The 23,880-nt window shown below is 30.0% G+C and overlaps 1 protein-coding gene across 1 annotated transcript; it reads left to right on the top strand.

Annotated features, from left to right (window-relative positions):
- The first annotated feature begins 1,600 nt into the window (after positions 1-1,600).
- Positions 1,601-23,540, top strand: LOC145248192 (akirin-2-like). Its single transcript, XM_080110054.1, has 4 exons — positions 1,601-2,005; positions 7,878-8,153; positions 21,417-21,488; positions 21,589-23,540. The coding sequence occupies exons 1-4, from the start codon at positions 1,849-1,851 to the stop codon at positions 21,597-21,599; spliced, it is 516 nt and encodes a 171-aa protein (XP_079966180.1). The 5' UTR covers positions 1,601-1,848; the 3' UTR covers positions 21,600-23,540.
- Positions 23,541-23,880: the final 340 nt, after the last annotated feature.

Genomic DNA, 23,880 nt, shown 5'->3' with positions numbered 1-23,880 from the left:
TGAAAATATCGTAAAAATAGAATCAATAGAAAAATTTTGATAGATTTTTAAAGTTTAAAAATTGAAAAATATTGAGTTCGGAAAATTCATTACTGTTTAAAAAAAAAAAAAATTCTATTACTTTTAAAACAACTTTAATAGTTTATTTTGGAAGTATAATCCATAAAGAAAATAAATAACCCACTTTTAACAGAGAAATTACGAGATTTTTATATTTTATTCGCAGTTTCGTGTTAGGGGTGTCAAAAATTCCTACAAAAATTCTGATACACTAGATCTGCTGTTGGTTGCTTACATCAACTTAATTTTTGGTAAATTTGTAGATTAACATTTGCCGATGACGCCCCCCCCCCCCAACTGAGTTTCTATTTCTTCTAGGCGTGTGAACAGTGAACACGCTGAAAATTTGTCTAGAAAATGTTTAAAAAAATTATTTTTTCCCAAAAATGCAGACCCCCAAAAAAGCACAGCATTTATTTCCTATAGCAAAAATAAAATTTGGTTTACTGCCCTAAAACGCGAGGTCATTTTACGTCAAATTTATATGCGAAACTGATCTCACACTCTAAATTCTAAAATACATGCTTTTTTCTTTTCTGCCAAATTTTTCAAATTACAAATATATAATCGCCTAAAAATGTAAAATTTTATTTGAAGGGGTAATTTAACGGAGGGTATTAATTTAAAATAATACTGAATTTTTTTCTGACGCCTCTTAAGAAATTTTTTTCTCAGATTTTATTTATTCATTTTCTTTTTTTTTTTGCTTTAACTAACTAAAGTTTTTTTTATTATTTTAAAATTTACTTTGTATGATTTTATCGAAAATAACTAAATGAAAAGACCTATAGAAAACTTTTAACGATTGTAAGTCGGCTGCTGAAGTAAATGTGGTATTCTGGTGGTTGATCATTCTAGTTAAAAGTAGGACAGATAGTTTCTAGATATGATGACAAAGGATTACCAACGACACCTATCTCCCGGCCTTGTGCTTAATTTGTTGTAAATGTAATTATATATATATTTCTGCAAATAAATATTTCAAAGTTAATAAGATTAATTATTGGTAAGTATTTTGTTTTGTTTTATTTAAAATATAAAAAAAACAAAAAACTAATGCCCCCTAGCGGATTTGAATCCATACTAAAAAATGTAAACACTTTGACCGTTAAATACAAAAATACAAAACAAAAAAAAACAAATGGGAGATTAAAATCTTAGATATATATATTTTTTAACTTTCTAGATAGAAATCCACCTAATTTAACATGCAATGCTTGAACATATTTCTAAATTAAAAAAATATCTAGATATATAATATTTTACATTATTTTTAAAAACTATTCTAACAACAAGAAAATAAATTTTCCCGTACCATATTAATTGGCGTCTACAATACATTCATAAACCTTTTTTCTTCCGACACTGTTTAGTTTCGTAACATATGATTTCTTAATTTTCAACTTTATTTTCGAATATCATTTTTAATTAAATACAAAAGAATAGAAAATAAGATTTTATTTCATTTTTCTCCAAACTTTTTCTTTATTGGCAGGAAAAAAAAATAACGTATTTGGATATTACTTTTTCTAACATACTTTCTACAGTGAAATTTTCGTACAACCGCCATTTAAATTTATTCGTTATTCTTCTAAATATCAATAACACCTCCCATCCGACGACATCTTGTTTTACTTGATTGCGATAAAGCTTTGATTTTTTCACTGTTATTCGAATCATTAGTTTAGCAATCTTTTCAGCCATAACTTTCATCTTTAAACTTCCTAAAGTTGTCTTTAAAACTTTGTTGAAATCGGCGATATCTAGGGTTTTTTTTGTCGGGGCAATATGGCCTGTGGTGCAACGTTAAAGAGGAGCTTAGAGTTCGACCCACTTCACAGTCCATCGCAAAATACTCCAAAACGGCGACGATGCATGCCACCAACAAGACCGGAACAAACTCCACCATCAGCTTTTGACAATGTCTTACCAAAATTATCACAAGGTAAAAAAAATATCGCCATGTTTTTGTAGCTTCTATTTCATAACAATGCACATTTTCATAAAAGTTAATTTCTCGTAGGTCTTTTATTTTGTTTAAGATTAATATGTCTCTCTCTCTATATATATACTTATTTTATTTTTATTTTTTTGTGGTACAAGTATTATAAATGTTTTATTTTATCATTATTTTGTCTTTATTTTTATATAAATAAATATATATTAATGCCGGTTTTGTTGTCCGTGGTTTTATGAACTCCATTCTTTCTTTTCCAACATGTCCATCATGGAGAGAAGAAAAATGTGTCCATAAACGAACGAGAAAAAAAAAAAAAATAAATAAATAACATGATCCCCCTTTCTTCTCTGCCGTTTTTAATTTAACTGAAATATCTTTAAAAAAAAAAAAAAAAAAAAAAAAATGGGAGATTTTACTTGAATATTTTATCTTAAAGTCTTAAAAAAAAATCTTTTTTTTTTCCTATATCATAAAAATTAATTTTAAATACTTTTATAAAAAAAAAAATTATTTTTTTGTTAATTTTTTTAACTTTCAATTTAGATCCCCCCCCTTTTTTTTTTACATAATAAAAAAAAATATAAGCAATTATTAAGTTTAAATTTGTTTTATCAGCTGAGATAAAAAAAATAACGAAGAGAGGAGGGGGGAAGAGTATAAAGATTTATAGGCTTTTGTTTTTAAAAACCAAAGGGTTTTTTTTTTTTGTTTATTTGTTTTTATTATAAATATAACTTTAAACAAATAAATGTAAAAAATTCTATTTTACTAAATAAAAATATGAAGCTTTTTTTTTTTTTTTTTCTGTTTAAATAAAATTTTATTTTTTTACAATACACGTCTAAAATTATAAATTCTTTTGATAATTTGTGGTTTTCAGTCATTTCAAATTAAGGCCATTATTTGGTACTAGTGCAGCCGGACGTGAATAATAACGTTAATATTTAAAAAGCCGTTCTTAACATGGGGAGGGGGGTGTTTTGTACCTATTCTATACTTCAACCTTACAATTGAAAAAATACAACAAAAAACTTTAATTAAACTTGGAAATACGATTTAAAACTAGCGCGGATCGGTAAGTGCACTAGCACCCATTGTTTTTAAGGAACGCTCGTAGAAAATTGAAAATTATTTTTTTTATTTTTATTTTTATTTTATTAAAAAAAAAAAAAAAGAAAAGATTATTATAATAAAATATAATTTATTCAAATTGCTTTTTATTTCATAGAATTTTATTTATAAACAAAAACTCGTAAACATTTGAGTTTTATATAAAGGTTTAAAAAATTTATAATATAAAATCCTAAGATAAAAAAAAAATGCTTTATTTTTTAAAAAGCGATAAGAATTGTATTTTTCTGACATACGTTTTCATTTTCCTCATAAATCATTTTTTTTTTTTTTTTTTAATATTTAACAAAGAAACAATATTACATAAATTTGGAGTATGAAAAAAAATTAGTCAAATTTTTTTGTATCTCTTAATTTTTGAATGTTTCTACATTTTATTTATTTTTTTACTTTATAAATAAATTTTAAAGGTTTTTACGTTTTAAGATTTAGTAAAGAAAATTTTTGTATATTAATTGATCAATAAAATTGTGAAAATTCGCATTAAAAAAAGTAAACTTGATCGAAAAGATTTAATTTTTTGTAAAATGTTATGTCCTGATCGTTATTTAGGCGATCAATTATATATATATATATATATATATATATATATATATATATATATATAATTTATTAGTATTTGATTTGCCTACTGATGTTTGAACGAAATTCTATTATTTAAATATGACTGTCATGGCTGAATCTTTTTCCACCTTAATAACGATTCATTCTTTCTTGCAACATAAAAAAATTTTTTTTTTAAATATTAATTAGTGACTTGCTGTTTATTATTCTTGCTGCCATTAAATGTTGTCCACGGCGAACGTACCGGCATTTTCTTTGCATGGCGATATCTTGTACTGTTTACTAGTTTTAAAATATACGATTTCACTTTTCTTTTCTTTTTAATATATACATATATATATGTTACGAATTGATTTTATTTCTTTATTTATCTTAAGGTTATTTTTTTTTTCCTTGTTTAAACACATTTTTTTCTGTAATAAATATAAAAGAAATGCGTTCATGTCTGCTAGTCAGGCGATCTCGTTTTTTACATTTTCTTTCACACAAAAATTTGATCAGATATTTTAAAGTATGTCAAAATGAATAAACGTGATTTCTAACACGGAAATAAAATTAAACAAAAAAAAAACGATAAAATGATTCCTTAATCTTCTTTGTATATTAATAAAATTATGTAACCGTTTCTCGTCTCTACGTGACTTAGATATTTTCTTTATTTACTTATTGAAATAATAATAATAAAAACTGCTACAGAGTACCAAATGCAAACTTAAAGCATCCTATATAACAAATAATTTAATTACGGAAATAAATTCACCAGGATTCATTTCGGTTTCTCTATAAAATAAGTCGGTCTTTTTATAATCTATTATTAGTACTTATTCACAGAAAACGGACCGTGCTGAAATGTTATTTAGAAACCCATTCTTAACATGAGGAGGGCGAGGTTTTTCTTTATTGTATTTTTTTTTTTTTTTAACTATTCTATACTTTCATCTTACAATTTAAATAAACAAAGGAGACCGTGAAAATTGAATTTAACTACGAAAACCCTATCTAAAAAAAAAAAATAAAAAAAGAAATAAAAAAAATACTACTTAGAAGCATTTAAACTGTCGTAAATTTTAAAGTCAATTTAAAAGCAAATACTTGTTTAAAAAAGAACATGAGCCTTTGAAACTAATTTATATCCACTAATTTTATAGATTTTGAAATCGCATTTAGCTTATCAATTAGTTGTAGTTTTATAACATTTTTTTTTTTTTTTAATTTTAATCATACTGTTTTAGTTAGAAATATTTAAAAAGAAATAAAAAAGAAAGAAAAGTGAAAGTAAAGACTTCGGGTCAACGCCAGATAGACACATTTAATTAACAAAATGTTTTTAATTTTCTTATCCGATCATTTCTTTATTTAACCGACGACATGATTTTTTTTATATTCCTACAATTTGACGATTAATGTTTAAAAAAAATCCCCATTTTTTTTTTACATAGTAAACAATATTTGATATATGACAAAATTAAATGTAATTGATTGAAAACTATTGACCATTTGAATATTTGAGTATATATTATTTAAATTAAAAATGTATTCGCATATTTAATTTTTTCTTCGACTTTTAAGGATGTAAACAATCTAATTTTCATTCATATATTATCATAAAAATGATTTAATCTTGAAAATAAAGTTTTTATATAAACATTTGGGGGCTAGTGCAGTCTGCAGTGCCAGTGCAGTGCACTTATTGAACGACGCTATTTTTAAATAGTGTAAAACTTACTTGAAAATACTATCTTTTTCTTAAATTATGTGAAAGTACAGAATAGTTACAGAACACCCTTCTCTCCCTATGTTAAGAATGGCTTTCTAAATGTTATTTCAGCACGATTAAATAAGTGCATAAGTACCGTTTTGTAGTAAAAATTTTGAATATTAAATTTATTCATTTATTTTTAACTTTAATTAGAAAACTAAATTAAAAATAAACCATTCTAATCTCAAACTATTAAAAAAAACATTAAACGGCTAGACGGGGAGGGGGGCAAGGTCGGTAATGTCACAAATAACTTCTAGAGAGAGGATGGAATGGTAGAATTTTCTCGCATGACAAATTTACATATTCTTACAGGGTATTGGCCGGGAGGGGGGGGGGGTCTTGTTTTGGGCTAGAATCAAAATATAGTATCTGTCTTGTCCTTAGAAAAATTTTGCATCTCAGTACAGACCAGTCAGTCTCTTGTGTGCTGTTAGTAAATTAAGAAATTATCAACTACCTCAGCAAAAACAATCTACTTAGGAGCAATATGGATTTTGTCCTACAATATCAACAGCTGATGTGCTGACTGTAATATCACGCAGGATCAGTGGATCTATTTTTGGTGACTTTGTTTCTAGGGCAATAGCTCCTGGCATATGACGAAAGGATAGGGTTTGACACAAAGCTTTACTTTACAAGCTTGCTAGCTATGACATATCTGAAAGTGTCTTCTCAATCATTAAATCCTGCCGAGTCCAACCCTCTCCCTGATCTTCATCAATGATCTCTCAAATCTGGAAAAATGGTGGGATCCTTCTATCGATCCAGTAAATTTCTCATTGCTGATGCAATTCTCTATCTATAAGAGCCAGGTACATCCAAGGATGGATGGAGTACTGTTGCCACACCTGGGCAGGAGCTGCTAGAAAGGACTTATCCTGCCTTGATAGTTCAAAATAGTCTTCATAGCCTAGTAGGGATGTCCTTTTCTCTTCCTTGCAACCTCTTTCTCACAGAAGAGATGTTGCGAGTTTGTCTCTGTTTTATCGGTATTTTCATGGCAAGTGCTCGACTGAGCTCCAATCTATTGCCCCCCCCTCCCACCAAACTTTCACAAGAAACACTCGTCTAGCCAAAACCACTATCAATAATTCCCCCTACTCTTTATCTATGCCTAAACTTAAACATAGATTCCATGAACAAAGCTTCTTTCTTAGACCTGCAAACATGTGGAACTGTCTTCCATCTGATTACAATATGGTTGCCTTCAAGTCCAACATAAACAAGTTCTTGATGAGCCGTTCCACTTAAGTTAACAAATCTAACAAATTTCCATTACTAATGATTACTATACTGTCCAATTTTACTACTGTACACTCTTTAACCCTTATCCTCGAGTGGCCTTTGGGCCTTGATAAGTGGTGATACCTATGTCAAAGAAAAAAAAAATCAATCTAAAATCATCCGTTAACAGCAGCTGACATAACCATTTATGGCAGCACTTTGAAGATCATTAATGATAAAGATCTTTTTGATTCTCTCTACCTGGAGCACATCATACAATAGGGGAAAAAGATAGCTGGTTAATCTTAACGTCTAAAATCAAGCTTTTCTCTTTTTACCACCAATGCTCGGATCCTCACTTTACTCCATTGAAATGAATCTCCTTGAATAATCTCTTTTCTTCGATAAGCTTCTCGGACTGACCTTCACTTTGTACTAACATCAAATCTGTTAAAATTGCTGGAAAATGGTTGGATTGTTCTATATCTCCAGAAAATCTTTCTCCTAACACAATTCTTCATCTGTATAAGATATATTCGAAGATAGTATTGTTGCCATATCTGGGGGAAAGGTGCCTCTTTGAGCATCCGTTTCTGCTTTAACAGTACAAAATTGACTTCCAAATCTAGTGGGAGAAGTTCTCTTCTCTTCCCTATAACCTCTTTCTCAGAAGTGAGGTTGCTTTTTCCCTATTGTTATTTTTGTAGTAGGTGATCGACTTCTTGAATATAGCCCCCCCCCCCTCCATAAAACATTAATTGCAAAACTTGTTGAGCTACAACTAGTCAATTTTCCTTTCTTTCTGTCTATTTCAAACTAAAGGAAACTTCCATAAGCAAGAACTATCTATGATACACAATATCACGAGGCTGCTTATCAGCTGAATATAACATGTTCGTTTTGTAGTTCAATATTAATAAATTCTTGTTGAGATGTGCTTAAGTTAAATCAAATTCTGTCTTGTTTCAACGATCTTTACCAATTCTCAGTGTTCTCGCTGTCAACTCTGTAACTCTTATCCTTGAGTGGCCTTTAGGCCTTGATAAGTGTTGACTTGCTAGTACATGAAAGAAACAAAACCATAAGATCAATGCTTCTGTTTCCTATGCCAAGTTTGAAAGTAACGCATGTCTGTTTTGAAATGTTCTGACCTCATTGTCACTTTTCTCTTTACAGAACAAATAGCTGCTAATATCAGCTTGGAAATCCAGAGGTTACAGCGACGGAGACAGTTACATTACCAGCGGACAAACAGTCCGCCTCCTCAGGAGGCTTGTAGTAGTTCGCAGTCGAACACATCTTTACTGTCTCAGAATTCGCTTTCCCCCAGCAAGAAAGACGCCCCTTTGTTTACCTTTAAGCAGGTGACCTTGATCTGTGAACGAATGCTCAAAGACAGAGAGTCGCAGGTTAGAGAGGAATATAACTTGGTATTGTCAAACAAGTTAGCAGGTACAAAATGATTTTTTTTTTTTTTTTTTTTTTTTTTTTTTGCTCATTTTGAAAAAAATCCAAATTGTTAAAAATGAAGAACAAATCCTTACTCTTGATGACTAGCTTTATTTATCCAGCGTTGTACAGATGGAAAGTTTTAAAAGAAGACTAGCGGAGGGTACCCAGCGTTGCCCGGGTGTTTGGAGATGTGTGTGGTTTTGGGTAAATCAAAACGGGGGGGGGGGGTTAAAATAAAAATTAAAAAAAAAAATTTTGGTAGGTTAGTATGAGGATCGAACCCGAACCCTTCTGGCAAAGTTGGAAGTTAAAGTGTGAAAAAAAATTGTGCAACGTTAACCACTGGGCCACCGTGACATACTAACTGAAACACGTTTGAATTTAAGTAATAAAAACAGAATTGACACGTGGCTGCAATAAAAGTTAACTCTACTGCTTCTATTTGACCTCATTAATGAGGTCATAGAAGTCACGGAGTTAACTTTTGCTGCGGGGCAGCTTTTGGGTTTGGGTTCGCAGTCAAACACATCTTTACTGTCTCAGAATTCGCTTTGGTTTTTTCCCCCAAGATGTTGGGGAGGGGAACCCAGCTCCTCATTCTCCAGATTGAATGGCAATTGTCTGATGTATGGAGTTTAGCCCCACATTGATCAAAGCTAATTGCTTCTGGACGTTTCCCAGTGCGATTGCCGGGAACAGTTGCTTAGAATTAGTTTTGTTTTTTATACGAAAAAGCTGAACGAACATTTTGTAAAAATCGACGTAAATAAATCTAGACACTACACGCGTTCCTAAATCCTAGATATTATCTAGCGGGTATATAAACAGTTCTAGTTGGCACTGCTTAATTTCAGTAGCAAGACTGGAAATAATGCTGAGATAAGCAGAGCACACCTACATCACATGGTATTCCCAAGTAGTCACTCATTTTCATACTGACCAGGCTCAATAATGCTTAACTTGGGTGATTTAATAGTAATACAGAAGTGAAGAGTCAACTGAATAAATCCTACTTTAGATAATGTGTTTTTTTTTTTTTTTAAATTGTATATTTTTAAGACTTTCCATTTCTTACATCTGACTGGGGAAATTTCCTCTCGCTAACATCTTTGTCATTTTTCTTGATATTATTACATGAACAACATTTATACAAGTTTTTAACAGTTGATGACCTTTTTAATGACAAATTTTTAGTGAAAAACAATTACAGTAGAACCCCGGAATATGGTGACTCTAGGATATGTTTTTTTCAGGTTATAATGTGGAATATGCTGTTTTTCCAGCCGCTAGTTACGGTATTTGCCCCACATTATGGTGTTATTTATGTTATTTGATTATATACATATGTATTATCTACTGTACTGTATTTTGTTACTAAATTTTAATGCTGTATCTCGGGGTTTTACTGATCATACTTTCTCGAATGATTTTTTTATATCTACCTAAATTTAATGATTGAAGCTTTCCTATATTAAGACTGCAGACAAAGGGACATAACTCTTCATCTTTACGGTTTGGCTTTCAACATTACATTTAATATGGAAAACATGCAAAAGCTTTTTATTTTCAGGATTCACATGTTATTCGACCGTAAAATAACATTGAATTTTGTTAAATTGGTATTTCTCCATTATTAAAATAGTTATTTATTGAAATTGCTATTTTTAATATTTGTTTTAAATAAATTTTAACAAATGATATCAAAGTTTTTTTGTTTTTTTTAATTATTTTTGCAGATATCATTTAAAATTGCACATACTGCTGGTTAACATTTTCCGTTATTTTTTCATTCATATATATATATATATATATATATATAGTGGCTAATCTTTTGATTTAATTTGATAAATGACTTTTTTTCTTTAAATACAAATTTTATGCATTTATTTATTAATTCACTCTAAAACTAATTAACAAATGCAAAGATAGAAACCCTTTATGAAAATACTTTCAACTTTCATAAAATTTTAATAAGAATTAGATAAATATACCCAAAATTTCAGTTTCTTTGGAGTTTTAAATGGTTTTTTTAACGGCGCAACTTCCCACTTGGAAATTCAAATATTTCAGATTTGATCCATATTAGATTCTCTGAATTTCAATTTCTTTTTAAAACCTTAAGCTAGTATCAAAAGCATGGAATGGATTTTACTCTAAATTGGAATAAGAATTTTCTACATTAGGTTTAGCAGAGTTTTCTATTGTTTTAATCTTTGTAAGGCGACATAAAACTTGTAAAACTGTTTTTGTTCAGAATTATTTTTACATGTCTTTGAGTATTTTAGCAGCTTATAAATTATTGTTCATAAAACCAAAGAATTTTCAGACTGATGCAAAGTTCTTGCAGCTGTTTCATCATAGGTTTATCTGCTTTCTTACCTGGTCTACATCATTGAGGTTGCATATGGTTAACCAAATGCTATTATGCCCCTTTATTATTTAAAATTTTAAAAAGACCATTAAGCTGATCTAGCAACTCTGACTTGACAATAGACTTGCCATGCTTTGTCTGGAGAGAACAAGTGTGGAGACTGTGTTCTCCGGGAAGAGATTAAGTAGGAAATAACATTAGTCTTTGATGTATAATCATTCGAAGCACCTCCATCAAAACTTGCCTCTTATTGACATAAGCCAGATTTGACAGACACATCTAATTAGCACCCCCCCCCTAATTATCCTGAGTAGTTAGGAATAATGCACCTCTCTGTCAAACACTGACTTGAACTTGTGTCAGTAAAAGCACTGAATGGAGTGAAGCTTACACCATTTACCTGCATGATGTGCTAGTGGAAGTTTGTTAGCAGTTGAAGGTAATTGCAAAACTGAAGCATAGGACTGTGCATTGCTTATGAGCCAGTGCTGTTTGAAAATGGCACAGGAATTTAAAATTTGATGGACACACAACTCCTTTCCAAAGAGAAATCACCATAGATTTTAGGTATGGAGATTGCAAACTTTCTCAAATCATTTTAGAACCGCGAATGCCTTTGATATCAATGAGTTTGATACCCTATAGTTAAAGTAGTTTCGATTCTTCCTTTTGTAGGAAGATTGCTTCCTTCACTTCAGTTGTCAGAGATGACTTTTGTCTCCCACAATACACCTATGCATGGCTTTCTACACTCATGCAGGGAATTCTGTTACAAAGCTAACACAGAACCTATACTTCCTGTGTTAGTCATATTTTTCAAACGATTGTGTCAATGGAGATGGACGATTGAGCAGCTTGTTAAAATGTTCTTTACAATGCATAGATTAGTAATCAGCAAAGATGATCTAAAAAATATTTTTGACTCTAGTAAATTTTGGCTAAAACAAATTTTCTTTTTAGGAAGAAAACTTAAGCAAGAACAGATTTTCCATTGTAAATATTATCTCGATCAGATAAGACAAAAGAAAAACTGGACTTGAAAAGTTTGCGTTATCATGACAGTTTTTTCCTCTTATGATTTTTTGTTGATAAAAACTTTTGTTTGGCAAATCATTCCTGTCATGTGATCGTGAATATTTAGATTGACAATAATTCCATAGAACTTTATTCACATGGCAGATAAGTTAAAATGTAAATCACGAAGATGGTGACCATTTGTAATACCCAACTTTGTCATGATTACATTCCTAAAGATGAACTAGAAATACTTTTCTAAGCTTTGATTTTGCTTTTGATATGGACAATGTTACCTGATAAGGATTGAACTCTTTAATGATGATCAGCTGGATTATCTTGGGATTAGAATTATGGGGGATTATCTATACACATGACCAAGCAGTAATATGCTTTTGAAATTTAGTGTTTTTATGTATGTTAAATGAAAATGGTCACTTCGGTGTGATTTGCAAAATTTGACCCTAAGGTTCACAGACTATAAAGGGAACTATCTGGTTGATTTGCTCATGTGACCCCCTTGAAGATAAATAGGTAGCAGTTTAGAAGTTAGTGAAAGACTGTCCTGCAGGATTAAACTCCTAGTGTCCTATTCCCTTCTTGTAAATGATTCATATCTTAGATAAAGTGAATATTTATAGTGAAATATAGTATGTGTCGTTTGTATGTACCAACGCACAAAAGAGAAATGTATTTGGAAAACGTAGTTACACATGACTTCATCAAAAGCTTTTTTTTCTTTTTTTTTCTTTCAAATTGTAATTTCATTCATTTTTGATACTTAAGTGCATTTTGTGAGGGGGGGGGGCATGATTTCATTATTCTTTCCCTTTTTTTTTTTTTTTTCTCTCCTACTTTTGTGCAGACTTACCCACAGATCCAGATGGGAACTGACTTCCTAACTGCGTGTTCAGTTGATGAAATCAAAGAACTGACAGATTTGTAAAAATCAATTAAATGATAATAACCACTTTCTATCTTTTAAATTCATTCAATAGTAAAATTGGATCAATTGAATTATAGACACCTCAAAGCAAACAAATATGAAAAGGACAGAAACGGGTTGCTTTCACTTCTGATTAGTTGTGCATGCACATCGAACATGTAGACAGATAATACTTGAAACTTTTTTTCGTTTTTATTCTAAAAAGTGAGGTATGTTAAAAAAAAAAAAAAACATTGCAGAGCTTTTTATTTTTTCTGTAAACAAACAAAATCACATACTGCCAATTTTTTCTTGTAAAAAAAAAAAAAAAAAAAAAAAAAAAATTAAAATTATTTTACCTTATATCTTACTTTCCTGTTCGTGGTCAGTGAATAAAAAAAAAAAAATCCTTCTAGACTGAGGCTTTTTTCCGATCCAAAATACCTCTATTGGGGATAGTTGAAATAGATATTTCATTTTTAATTTTTTAAAAAGTTGACACCCCAGTAGAGAAGATTAAATACTAGGTTGGTATTTAAATGCATAAACGCAATTATTTTGCATTTTGTTTATAAAGAAAAAATAAAATATTGACTTTTTTTAAAAAAATTTAATTAAAACTATTTTGCATTGTTTTGTCAATGTCTTTACTGTTGTTGGTCACCAAGAGAATTCTTTCTGGACTGAGGCAATTTTTATTTTAGTCTGGATCCAGAGAATTCCTTTTTGGGATCTAGATATTTCTTGTATAAAAATATCTGATTAAGCTAGAAATCTCTCAGAGAGAAATGCTTTTTGTGGCAATCTTTGATATTGAAAAGGTTTGATATATTGTGAAGACAGGTAATGTTACATCTAAAGAGGCGAAAAGGTAGAATGTCCAACTTCATTGAAATAACTTATTTTATAAACCATACAAAATCCAACTTGGAGATAATGTTATTTATTGAAAATAAACAAGAAATGATAGTACTCAAAAGAAAGTATCTTATCTGTTACATTATTTTACAATGTCACCAAACAGTTTCACACAGAAACAAGCTGTAACCTCTATGGACAATTTTTATCTATTACATATGAAAACCTGTATAAATGCCATATCCAACACTCTTTGTCAGTTTTATTACAATAACTATTAATGTTGATAAAGAGGAAGTACTTGCTGCATACTAGACAATGTAGAAAGCCCTGTCATAGACTAATTTTTCTATTCATACTACATATAAAATCAATATCAAAACCCTGACATTATTTATAGTCCTAACGCTCACTGATTGAAGTGTGGACAAAAATACTTGACTAAAATTATATTGGGCCTTAATTATATTCAAACTCAACTATGGCTGCTTCATTTACTGAGCCACATATACAAATTATCATTCAGCCTCAAGAACCAGCTTTAGGGCTTTAAAACTTCCTCAGCGAAAAACCTTTAAACAAGCAAATGAATATTTGCTAAAAATAAAGAAAACCTGGCTCAGCAATATTGCCTCAAACTGTCTTTTTTTAAATTTCATTTTTTGCATTATCACCCTAAACAAGGCACAGTGCCACTTTGATGTAGGAGGTTACTATCTGGGACATAATTTGCAGGGAGTTGAGCAGCAAGATGTCTGTTTACATTACATTTGCACTTCTGCATGTCAGTACAGTCAGGGAAGCAGGAACCCAGAAGGGAATTCCAAAGTCTAGCAGTCCTAGGGAAGAAACTTAAAGTAGAAGACTTTTTGGCATCTGGGGATCTCTACTGTATAGGGGTGGGATTTTGCTGTTTGTCCAAGGTATTTACGTTGAGGGGGTAGAAGGACTTGTAGTTTATCGGAGCATCTGTTATTAAAATACTTGAAAAAAAACAGGCAGAGGAGTGCAACATTGCGTCAATGGGGACAAAGGTTGAAGCATAGCTGACAGTGTGGGACCTATTTGGTTGGCGATTCTCTTTTGTCTAAGAGTGAGAGACTAGTAGTAGATACACCAGCCAAATGTGGTCCCAATATTCCATACATGAATGAATGGTGACCTTGTAGAGGTACAGGATACTCTCAGGCATAAGTAACTTTCTACCACAGTAAAGAGAGCTCACCTTCTTTGCAGCAGCCTTGACAATGCCCTCGCTATATCTGTTCCAACTCATGTTCCCTGTAAATATTAAGCCAAGGAGTTTGAACAGAGTACTTTCAGATAATATATCATAGTGATGGCTATTAGTGGTTGAGAAGGTTTCTTTTAATTATTAAAGGAAAAAAGTTTAGTTTTGGCAGCATTGTATATAACCATCCATTTTTGTCCCCATTCCACTACAGACTGGAAGCCTTCCTCTAGGGTTTCCACCATTGCCTTGGATATGTATTCATTCGTCTTCCCCTCGTGTCTGTTATAGAGCGTGGTGTCATCAGCAAATATACCCATCTAAGAGATTATTTTATCAGGTAGACCATTTATGAATATCAAATAATAAAGGTCCAAGGATTGATTTATCATTGTTTTGCCGTACAATCATCAAGCGAAACCTGGATTCTTGTCTTATATAAGAAGGATTAATTATGTTAAGTATTTGCCTAGTAATATCATATATGATTTTTCTGAGAAATTCCACCCACAATTCTTTAATCCACGCTTAATCAAAATGGAAATATTGCACAGTGGAAGCGTACTGGGCCCATAACCTCTAGAAGTGTAAACCATGTTTAGTTTCAGAACGGTTTCAGATGGTTCGTTGTTCTAAACAAGTTTTGAGAGGTGACTGCCTTGCAGTAGACAGAACAGTTTCCGATGGTTCGTTGTTCCACACAAGTCCTGAGAGGTGACTGGCTTGCAGTAGACAGTTCCATAGAGCAAAATATTCTTACCGTATCGAGATGGAAAAAAACATGCGAAATTGCTACAGAAATAATATTTATGGAGCAATTCTGGTTTCTGATTGGTTGGTAGCAGAACGTGAATTAATTCAAGTCGTCAGTTTCTAGCAGCATCATTTATAAATAGAATCGTCTGGCTGTGTGGGATCATACCCCATTACACATCCAAAATATTGCAACAGACTATATGATATCCGAATGAAGGATCGACTTTCAGAGGCCCAGATACACGGAATAAATTCCCTGCCATGGTTTATCAAACACATAACGTTAGAGTTGGAAAAATATTCCCAAACCAAAACTCATAAAATGTTATATGAAATCACTTGCCAATAGATATGGATGGGTAAGTGGGATGTGTAATCACACGTAGAAACAATATTGAAGAATTCTTAGATGGTGTGTTGGCATTCAGTAAAGAACTTATATCACTAAAAGATTTCTCTCGGATACCTTGTTAGCGTTTTAGCATTTATGTTACTTAAAACTAGAAAACGGCTAATCCACTAACTGCTAAAACTTCTGGGCACGATAAATATCCTGTCGAAATTTAGGAAAAAAAAAACATAAGGCTTGATTCAGATAAAACTATATACAAACTACCATGCACTGACCTAAAACCAACTATAAACAGATATTTTTAAAAAGGGAGCAAGAGACTCAAAACTTCTGCTGAAAATAAAACCCTGCATTTGAAAATAGGAGAGTATCCCTATTGTGTATTGATCACACAACAGTGACCAACATTGCTATCACAGCATTAGAAGTTTAACAAAGTGAAAATGGACAATATTATAGTTTTTATCTAAGAACTATATCTGTTAGTGATCGGATGATTCCAATTCTTTATAAATCTCTAAATATTTAACTATAAAGTTATTTTTTCCCCAATTATCGTAAAAACGTGTTAAATGTGCATATATTTTCTCAAACACAAAAACACTTGCGTAGTGGTTCGATCTATAGATTTTATTTTTACTGGTAGTTTAAAATTTATTTCATTATTATCAGCAGTGAAAGATTTTATTTCATTTTTTACTTAAATAAAAGAATCAAAGGAATCTTTTTTTTTTTTTTTTTTTTTTTTTTTTTTTTTTTTTTTTTTTTTGCATAAAAAGAATGAGCACAATTTTTTTTTCAATATCTCCAAAAGTCTTGATTTTTCTGATTCCGATTAATCGTCCCAACACTTATACTGGAAAAATATAATGAACTAAATGTGCCAACCACCCAAAACAAACCCTCAAATGTCACTTATTAGCAATACACACGGACGATAAAACGCTTTGGATAATTACTGATTTTAAGGGGGTTCTGCTAAAATCATCATATTTTAAAAACCAAAGCATCTTAAGTCCTCAAAATACCACCGTTTTGTTTGAAAATGAATATACTTTCAAATAAATAATAATGTACATTAAATATTTTTAGAGTTTTAAGCAAATAAAATGATAAAAATGTTAACGTCATAAAACAGCGTTTTCGGTAAGATTTTGTAAATGGTCCTACCGCGTTTCTCTTAAGAATTTCGTCATGAAATTTGGAAATTAACTTGAAGGGATATTACTTTTAATAGATTCAGTTGTCCGAAATTCTTTTGATAGTTCATTTTTTTGTTGTGCTAAAAAAAAACTTCAATATGACGAGTTTTAAAAATTTTGAAAAAAAATTTCTTTGGACACCCATTGTTAAATAAATCAATCTTTTTATTACATTTATCTGTTAAAAATAAAAATGTAACCGGCTTCATCTTGTGGTACGGAGCAATTTAAAATTATGGTACCTGGAAAAAAAATCGCTCTATTTTTAAAAAGTATCTAAAAATGATCTGTGGAAGCAGCAGCAACTTTAATATCGCTGATATTACTTTATTGTAATCAAACTGTTTTTTGTTTTTGTTTTTTTTTTATTCTAGAACGAATTAAAAATTAAAAAAAATGAAAATATTAATATAAAAAAATGTTCTTACATATTTAATTGGAGCTCATATTATTAGAACATAACTAGAGCTATTCAGTTATCAGAATTATAATTTTGAAGCAATCCAGCGTTACTTTTGGTCAAATTTTAAAAATATAGTTGAAAAACAAATATGTAAGGTGCACTTTTGTCCATTACCTTAGTTTTTAACGGTGAATTAAAGTGTTTTGTTTAATAAAAAAAAAAAAAAGTGAAATTATTTTGTTTCACGTGTGCGAGCAGTACCCCCCACCACCACCACACACACACTCCCAATATATTTTTTTCGTTTTTTTTTTTTTTTTTTTTTTTTTTAAACGGATTATAATCGAATGGACACTAATCTACCCAATTTATATATATATATATATATATATATATACAAAATATTTGTAGGAGGTGCTCAGTTTCTAGTTAAGTTCCTATTTACTTGCCTTCCCACGAGGACAGTTTTTAATGCGAGGAAAATCCAGCTTCCCAAAAAGGGTAAATCTGGAGAGAAAAACATAAAAATTCTCTCCATCATGAAGGATTTCTCCTTCACTGACAGAGGACAAAAAAGGCGAAGTGTAGCATCAGAATACTACACTGATCTTGGCCCGAAGTCCAGGTAGAGAAATAAAAAAAAAAAAAAAAAAAAAAAAAAAAAAAAAGTCTTAAACTGGAAAGTTTAACGAAATGTGTCACTCGGACAAGAAATGTAATTGAAAATAAAAAGTAAATTTATCTAAAATTTGTGAATGATTTGTTAACTTTAGCAAAAAATGTTTTTTGATATTTAAATAAGTGGGCAAAAATATTTAATAAGTTTTCCAAACGTCACGTTTTCTGTTAGTGACGTCACTTGTTTGTAATGAAATTTATTTTTGTCTATTTGTCGTAATTTTTAAGTTTCACACCTCTTAAGAATTCCGACAAACAAAAATAAATTTCATATTTAAAAGTAATTTGATGTCCAAGATCTAAGGTATAAAATTTTCAAAAGGCCAATAATTATGGCCCACTAACCGTAAATATGGGGGTCAAATGCCTTAAAAAAAACAAAAAAAAACCTTAATCCTACTTCTAACCTTACGTACGAGTGGCAAGCCTCCTCCTCTTAAAACCTTCTTTAGCCCTAACAATAATACTAAGTAAGTGGCAAGCTCCTCACCAAACAAAGTTCCTTTGTAAGCTACATATAAGTGTCTAAAAAGAAAAAATCTTTTAAAGAAAGGTGTACCATTTATCATCCATAAAAATAAATTAGTCAACTGTCCTAAAACGTTACAATGGTCTCGAAATGGGGAATTATTTTACATTAAATTTATGTGAAACCAACCCCCACTCTAAATTCTAAAAAATTTTTTGTTTTGTTTCTATCAAGTCTTCAGGATGTTCACACAATTTTCCTTGGCTTTATCATTAACCCAAAGTCAGAGTGGCACCCCTCCCCTCTCATAATTGCACAAAGACCCTCTTAAAACCACACATAATCATCTTTAGAAAAAAAAAAAGTGCACAGGATTTATCTCGGATAGAAAAAAAAATGGTTAACTGCCCTAAAACGCTAGAATGGCTCAAAATAAGGAATCCTTTTACATTAAATTCTAAAATAATACTTTATCTTTCATTAAAATTTTTTAAGGTATTCACACATCCTACAAAGGTAAAATCACATTTTGGAGAGGTGGTCAGATGGGGGGGGGGCGTAACGGTGGGTATTAATCTACAATAATACCAAAGAAATATTGCAATATATTCATTTTTAAACAGTCCTAGGTTTCGATTTCAGTTATTTTTACATATAATGTATTACAATTCAGCTTTGAGTTTTTTAACTTCTTTTCTTTTTATGAATACATGGCATTTTTAAGGAATTGCAGCATATGTATGTGCATTTACTGCAGATTATTTGGAAACTATTATTCAGTAGCATATTCTAATTCCTAGCACAAAAATACACTTATGACAAATTTCATTGCTTAATCTTCTGTTTTAACAAAAATACAGTATTTTTACTGAAAAAGTAGTATAAAAAATGTGACAAAACGCATATGATCTTAAATAGGGAAAAATATCCAAACGTGCAAGGCACAAAAATAGTCATAACTTCCTTAATTTTAATTGGATTTAAAAAATTAAAAATTCTTTCTAAGCTCATCAAGCTCTTTCTATAGATACCAATATTGAAATATTTTAAGCTATTTCAATTTTTTCATGTGTATTGCTACACGTATACATATATAAGAATATTGTAAAGAATGAAATTTTATTACCAAAAAATAGATGGTGTGCTGTTAAATCAGATCAGTCAACCATTCTTTTCTAGAAATGTGCCTACCTCTCAGACTACCTGAAAAAATTCCCTTCCATCTCTTTGTAGGAGAAACCAAAGATACATTTAAAGTTTTCCAGGATGTTTCAAATGATTTTGCATGGCACAAAATTACTTTATCAGGTTGTGTAATGAAATAAAAAATCTCAATTCATATGATAAAGGTTATTATAGTACTAGCCTTCCATACTCGGCATTGGTATCATTTTTGAATAGCTTTGTTTTAAATTGACTCTGAAATTTTTATTATCAAAATATTTGTATTAATCACAAGAATATGTTCAAAGGTCTTTTAACTCTTAAATTTATAATTATATACTAAAAGTCAAAATATATTTTGTGAGTACACAATCTGTGTAAACTAGTAAACTGAAAAGCCAGCTTTATTTTGTAGATGTTCCAGAACGGATATAACACATAAATATAGCATTAGTTTTTAATCTTTTTTTTTTTTTTTTTTTTTTTACACTCAACCTGTTGTTTAATTGTAAGTTCAATAGTTTAGGATTTTACCAAGAAAATATTGATGCTCAGGTGTTCGCACTGAACTCAAGACTTGATGTAGAGCAATTCTTTCTCTAAATTTTTTTGTATTTAACTCATTTTCAGAATCTTTTGGAAGCTAGTTGGTGCATCCTGTAAATGGTAAAGTTTACAAAAAATGTGTTTGTGTTACTAAAGTTTCATAGACTGTATATTCCCAAATTCATAATGATTGATTCATAAAAATAATGAAAATAAAAACAAAACTTATATAAGCACCCCTTTAATGTTAATGGTAAGAAAAATATGTCCACATTACTCGGTGTTGCCTAGAATATATATTCCAAAATTCATAATGATCTGTTTATTAGTTTAGAGCATTATCCTGTACATGGATCTAAAGATATAAATATATACATATATCTAACCTTATAAAGGAATGTAATAGGCAGTTTTTTTTTTTTTTAATGATTTTGATTTAAAAAAAAAAAATAAAAAATAAATTTATATATACATCTGCATAAAAATGTGAAATTTTTTTTTTAATTGTAAATCTAATTCTACAAAATCATTGTTTAAAAATATTAACAACAAAGGGAAACAATTAAATCTAAATAGTTATTTTTATTTATTTTTTTTCATTAAATACATTTTATAAACAGTTTTTTGTTGATGAAAGTATTGAAAAATAATATTTATGCCTGTTTGAGGTTTGAACTCGCAAACTCTTGCCTCTGACGGCTGTTTTCTTAATAGTATACTATGCAATGAGTTTTCTCCTAAGTTGAATTTCAAATTAAAAGCAGAACTATTCGTGTACAGCATATTTATATTTAAAGACAATAAACGGTTTTTTAAAGGCGTTCATGAAATGTTAGTAAAATCCTGTGTTAATGTAGGAAAATGTCAGACATGGGTATAATAATTCTGCCGCTTGTATCATTTCAAACATTTTACATGGTAGTTGGAAATTACATGTTATTACCGGCTTGTATGAAATTAATGTTAAATAATTTATTTTAAAATGCGTGAAATTGTTTATCGATAGCAGAAATAGAGAACTTTCAAAACCTTTTTATTACGGGCATTAACTCCTGCTTCTGTAATGGAAAATGTCTCCATTTTTAACAACATTCCTAGCCAGAATTAGTATTTTTAGAAAGAAAGAAACTAAGATGAAAATGCAAAAAACGTAGTGGAAGAAAAAGGCTAGTTAGAATCAAATATATCGGATGCAATGCTATCATTTTCTAACTATTAGAAATAGACTTAATTTTATATATTAGATTGTATTTTATTAATAATATTTGTAAATTTTGTCGACATTTCTTTTCAGAACAATATGAAGCATTCTTGAAATTTAACCTTGATATGATCCACAAACGTTTAGCTGATTCACCATTTTCTTGTAAGTTTTTTTTTAATTTTCAAATTAAAATTTTATTCAATTGATTACTTTTTGTGTGTTTTTAATTTTTCTCTAATTTTCCTTTTTTTTTTATCTGTAGATATTTCATAAGAGGGCAATGGATCCTATGGATTTCTGACCAAGTTTTCTGTGAATAGCCAACTATTGATTCCAACAGATTCCTGATGTTAAAAGCTACTAATACTACAACTATTACAAGTATTTCAATTGCATGGAATTCTTTCCAGCTAAACATGACTTCCTGAGGGGGACTACACACGACTTGATGAAAACAACTCTAGCAAGCCATTTGCAGACATTCCTTTCCATGGATATTATTAATATATGCCAGCTGACGCCTTCTCTCTGGATTTATAGGTCTTCATGCTTAACGATGCAACAGCCAGTGAAGGTTTCAAGATTTCTGTACATATCAAATTTGCAATTTACCTTTTTATTTATTATTTTTTTTCTCTCCCCCTCCCCTCTCTTCAGAATTATTTTTTTATTTTCATTTTTTTTTTTTCTTTAGTTGTGTTCGTAGGATTAAATCTCTGCCCTGTAAATAAATGATAAATAAAACCCGTAAGACAAAATTATAAATTTAAAAAAAAATTGTTTCTTCCTTTTCCAGTTATTAGTGCTGTTCTCTTTTATGTTTATTATTTATTTTTAAAAATTTAGTTTTTCTATTTTTATCGAGATTTTATCATTTTTCATGATTTAGAATAACTATTTGTTATTAAAGTTCCATTGGTTTTTGCATAGATGTAATTTTATATACTGACACTGCTGAATGGACAATTCTTTGTATTTAAAATTTTTATTATAAATTCCCAAAAATAAATAATTCAACAACTATTCAAAGAAAAAAAAAAAAAAAAAATAACCTCCTGTGATGAGTGGTTGTAATTTTTTGTGCAAATTTTTTTTTTTTTTTAAGATGAGGAAAACTATTCTTTGACTTTATAAAGTCTCACTTGTCATGAGAGCTGTGTCTTGTGGGTCAGGGTAGCTGCAATCCCAGCTACCATCACCCTGTCGTCCATATTTCTACAACTGTTTGAATCTTACGGGTTAACTGTAGATCTCCTCCCCCACCCCTGTTTCTCTCTTTTCGATCTGTGTAATAAGAGTAACAAGTCAGCAACCAATCCAAATTTTATAATAAATTGACTTGACTCTAGTATAACAAAACATTGCAGTTTGATTTGTGACTCTGTGTTCGTCCTAATTTGTAGCCATTTTTTGTCCATTGGAAAAGGTTTTAATGGGATTTTTGAAAACCTAAATACAAAATAAAAAAAAACTGCTCCAGTTTGGTTGTGATTCATCATAGTGAATTTTTTTAAATTTTTATTTTATTTTTTTTTTTACATTGATTTAAACGTTCCCCCTTTGTCTGTTTGTAGTTGTGTCAGCTTTAAAAAAAAAAAAAAAAAGACAGAAAATTCCCCCCCCCCTCCGTTTTAATCTGTGCCACTTGGCAGTTTGTTGTCTTCTCGTGGCTTCAGTTTAAATTGAGATGATGGAATGATATGGACGGTTCTTCTTTCTTTATCTTAACAGTCCACAAATCATCTATACTAAACTTTTTTTTGTCTTATGGAAGGATTTGGAGGAGGGGGGGGTCTGCTGTGAATCTCACTTTCTGGCAGATTTAAATATAAACACATTTTAGTAATTTTGTGCTATCAAAATATTTAACAATCTGAAAATAACCAAAAAAAAAAATGAAACTGAACTTAAAAAAGATTAGCAGAGGATATTTTTATTTGTATTTTGATCAATTTCGAAAACTTTTTCTTTTACTATTCTCTGTATTTGATCAATAAGTTTAATGATTTTTTTTTTAATAAAGAAACAATAATTTTAAAGTTTTCTCTTCAGTGTGCTTCTTAAATTTTATTTATTTTGAAATGCAATACTTGTACAGATTTTATTTTCTTTCACTGTTGCTCTGATTCAACAAACATTTTGGGGGATTTCAGCAGGCATTGCAAACTCGTGTTGAAAACATTTTTTTTAATTAAAAGTTATATAAAAATTCTCGTGTTGGTTTCAAGCATTTTTTCTTCATACAAATAACATTGCTATATAAAAATATTAAAATTAAATTTTTCATATTCGCTTCGGATGCATTAGAAATATCATTAATCTCTAAATGTCTTTATACATATTTTAATGTATTTTCACTAATCTGATTAAATTTATAAGATTTAACCATGACAAGTTTGTTCACAAATACCTGTTTTTGCAGATAGACCCCCCCCCCCCCCGCCAGATTCATGTATATTCTAAAACTATATTACTCTGAGTATTTTGATAAGCATATTTTATTTTTGAGAAAAGCATTATCATAGATCTGCACTCTTGCTTGACAATGTTTTAC

This window comes from Euprymna scolopes, chromosome 26, assembly GCF_053919585.1.
Source record: "Euprymna scolopes isolate OS-2025 chromosome 26, ASM5391958v1, whole genome shotgun sequence".
NCBI classification, from domain to species: Eukaryota; Metazoa; Mollusca; class Cephalopoda; order Sepiida; family Sepiolidae; genus Euprymna; species Euprymna scolopes.
Note: the sequence above shows the minus strand (reverse complement) of the source record. Positions and strands in the feature narration are given on the sequence as shown.